The sequence below is a fragment of the Sardina pilchardus genome, chromosome 13, assembly GCF_963854185.1.
Source record: "Sardina pilchardus chromosome 13, fSarPil1.1, whole genome shotgun sequence".
In the NCBI taxonomy this organism is placed as follows: domain Eukaryota; kingdom Metazoa; phylum Chordata; class Actinopteri; order Clupeiformes; family Clupeidae; genus Sardina; species Sardina pilchardus.
Genome location: NC_085006.1, coordinates 33,519,038 through 33,521,537, shown reverse-complemented (window position 1 = coordinate 33,521,537; position 2,500 = coordinate 33,519,038). Strand labels below are relative to the sequence as shown.

Here is a 2,500-nt window from a genome sequence, read left to right as displayed (position 1 = left end):
TGTGTGGGAAGACCATGAGCCCTCCTTTCACTGGTGTAGTGGTTGTCTCTCCCTCTGTGTTTAGAGGGTGGTCTGGTAGGACTGGTGTGTGTGTGTGTGTGTGTTTAGAGGGTGGTCTGGTAGTGTGTGTGTGTGTGTGTGTTTAGAGGGTGGTCTGGTAGTGTGTGTGTGTGTGTGTGTGTGTTTCGAGGGTGGTCTGGTAGGATGAGGAGTGTGTGTGTGTGTGTGTTTAGAGGGTGGTCTGGTAGGATGAGGAGCCCTCCTCTTCGCTGCTGTGCAGTAGAGGTTGTCTCTCCCCGAAAGCCGACGGAATCTTCCTCCTGCGTTGCCGGCGGCGACAGGCCAGGACTATCGCCGTGGCGATGACAGAGGTGAGGAAGGCCCCGACTAGCCCCGCCCCCAGAAGCCACGCCCAGATCTCCTGAGCCTGCTGCAGATAGGGCGTCAGAAACTCCTCCATGAACCGCTGGCCTATAGGAGACAAGCGCAGCATTAGTGTGTGTGTGTGTGTGTGTGTGTGTGTGTGTGTGTGTGTGTGTGTGTGTGTGTGTGTGTGTGTGTGTGTGTGTGTGAACTCCATGAACCGTTGGCCTATAGGAGACAAGCGCAGCATTAGTGTGTGTGTGTGTGTGTGTGTGTGTGTGTGTGTGTGTGTGTGTGTGTGTGTGTGTGTGTGTGTGTGTGTGAACTCCATGAACCGCTGGCCTATAGGAGACAAGCGCAGCATTAGTGTGTGTGTGTGTGTGTGTGTGTGTGTGTGAAAACTCCTCCATGGCCTATAGGGGACAAGGGGATCAGTTAGTGTGTGTGTGTGTGTGTGTGTGTGTGTGTGTGTGTATTTCAAACAGAGAGAGAGGAGATGGATATGTGTGTGTGTGTCTGTATTTTAATTTCACTTGTAGAGCGTCAACACATTCCACATGTCTCATGGCGCTCTACAGAGTGTTAAACATTCAGTGTGTGTGTGTGTGTGTGTGTGTGTATTTCAAACAGAGAGAGAGGAGATGGATATGTGTGTGGCGCTCTACAGAGTGTTAAACAGTCAAGGGGCGGCTGTGGGCCATGCTGACCATATGATGCGTGTTGTCGCCCCCTACTGGAGAATAGCGAGAACACACGCATCCTGCGGCCTGTGCACCCTGGAGCCTCGTGGACATTACAGCTGTCAGCACCTCAGCTCAAGTGAGGACAGGACACTGCAGCTGTCAGCACCTCAGCTCAACTGAGGACAGGACACTGCAGCTGCCACATTACAGCCGTCAGCACCTCAGCTCAAGTGAGGACAGGACACTGCAGCTGCCACATCACAGCTGCCACATTACAGCTGTCAGCACCTCAGCTCAAGTGAGGACGAAACACTGCAGCTGCCACATCAGGTGCACTAGAACTCAGGCTCCGACTGGCAATCTGTACAACCGGGTGGGCCGGTGGACTCCGAGATTCTTTTTATTTATTTATTTTTTATGGGAAAATGTTTAAGTTATTTATTTGCGACCCGTCATACATGCCTAACATTGCTATGTAATAGTCCGCTGACAACGACGGAGGGTTTGGTGCTTTAAGGTTGTTTTTGTTGGCTTTGCCTCTTGTTCACGTCCAGTTTGACATGTCAGGATTTTCTGATAATTATAGAAATCCTGTGATGCTGATAGCCTGTATTGACTTTTAATTTCTGCGCGTGTAAAGTCTAGGCTACTGTGCTTCAAACTGTCCCTGCTGAAAAAAACAGCCTGACCAGCTAAAGGTGGTTTGCTGGTTGACCAGCTTGTTAACCAGCTTGTTTGACCACCCTTTGATGGTTAACCAGCTAGACCAGCAAAACTCTCGCGAAAACACACCTTCAGCTGGTTTACCCAGCTTATGATGGTAATTCAGCTGGTTTTGATTGTCGTACCACCTTAAGCTGGTCATTTTAGTTGGTGTTGCTGGTCTACATTGCTGGTTTTTACTGGCCACGCCAGCTTATGTTGGTCATTCTAGAAAACCAGCTTGACCATCTTTGTCAAGCTGGACAGGCTGGTCACCAGCATGACCATCTTAAACCAGCTGTATCCCAAACGACAGGCTGGTCACACCAGCACGACCAGCTTCCTCAGATGGTCACGCCAGCATGTCTAGCTGGTGGCCTAACCAGCTACACCAGCAAGACCAGCAATAAGAACTGTGTTTTGGGCAAAGACCAGCTAAAACCAGCTAAAACCAGCTACCAGCCTAAGCTGGTTTCTTGCTGGTTTTTTCAGCAGGGGTGGCAGACTAGCCTAGGCCTACTGGTTTTCATCGTTTTAGCCACAAAGCCTGTCTACAGGTCTACTAAATTGTTTAGTTAACACCTTGCCTGTCTACAGGTCTACTAAATTGTTTAGTTAATTAGTTAATTAATAGTTAATTGTTTAGTGAACACCTTGCCTGTCTACAGGTCTACTAAATTGTTTAGTTAATTAGTTAATTAATAGTTAATTGTTTAGTGAACACCTTGCCTGTCTACAGGTCTACTAAATTG

General features: G+C 48.8%; 1 protein-coding gene across 1 annotated transcript in view; it reads right to left on the bottom strand.

The window, feature by feature from the left end:
- Positions 1–229: 229 nt before the first annotated feature.
- tyr (tyrosinase) overlaps positions 230–2,500 on the bottom strand; it is a 17,716-nt gene continuing 15,445 nt past the window's right edge. The window contains exon 6 of the mRNA XM_062552419.1: positions 230–471. Within this exon, the coding sequence (XP_062408403.1) occupies positions 230–471 (242 nt within the window). The remainder of the gene's footprint in view (positions 472–2,500) is intronic.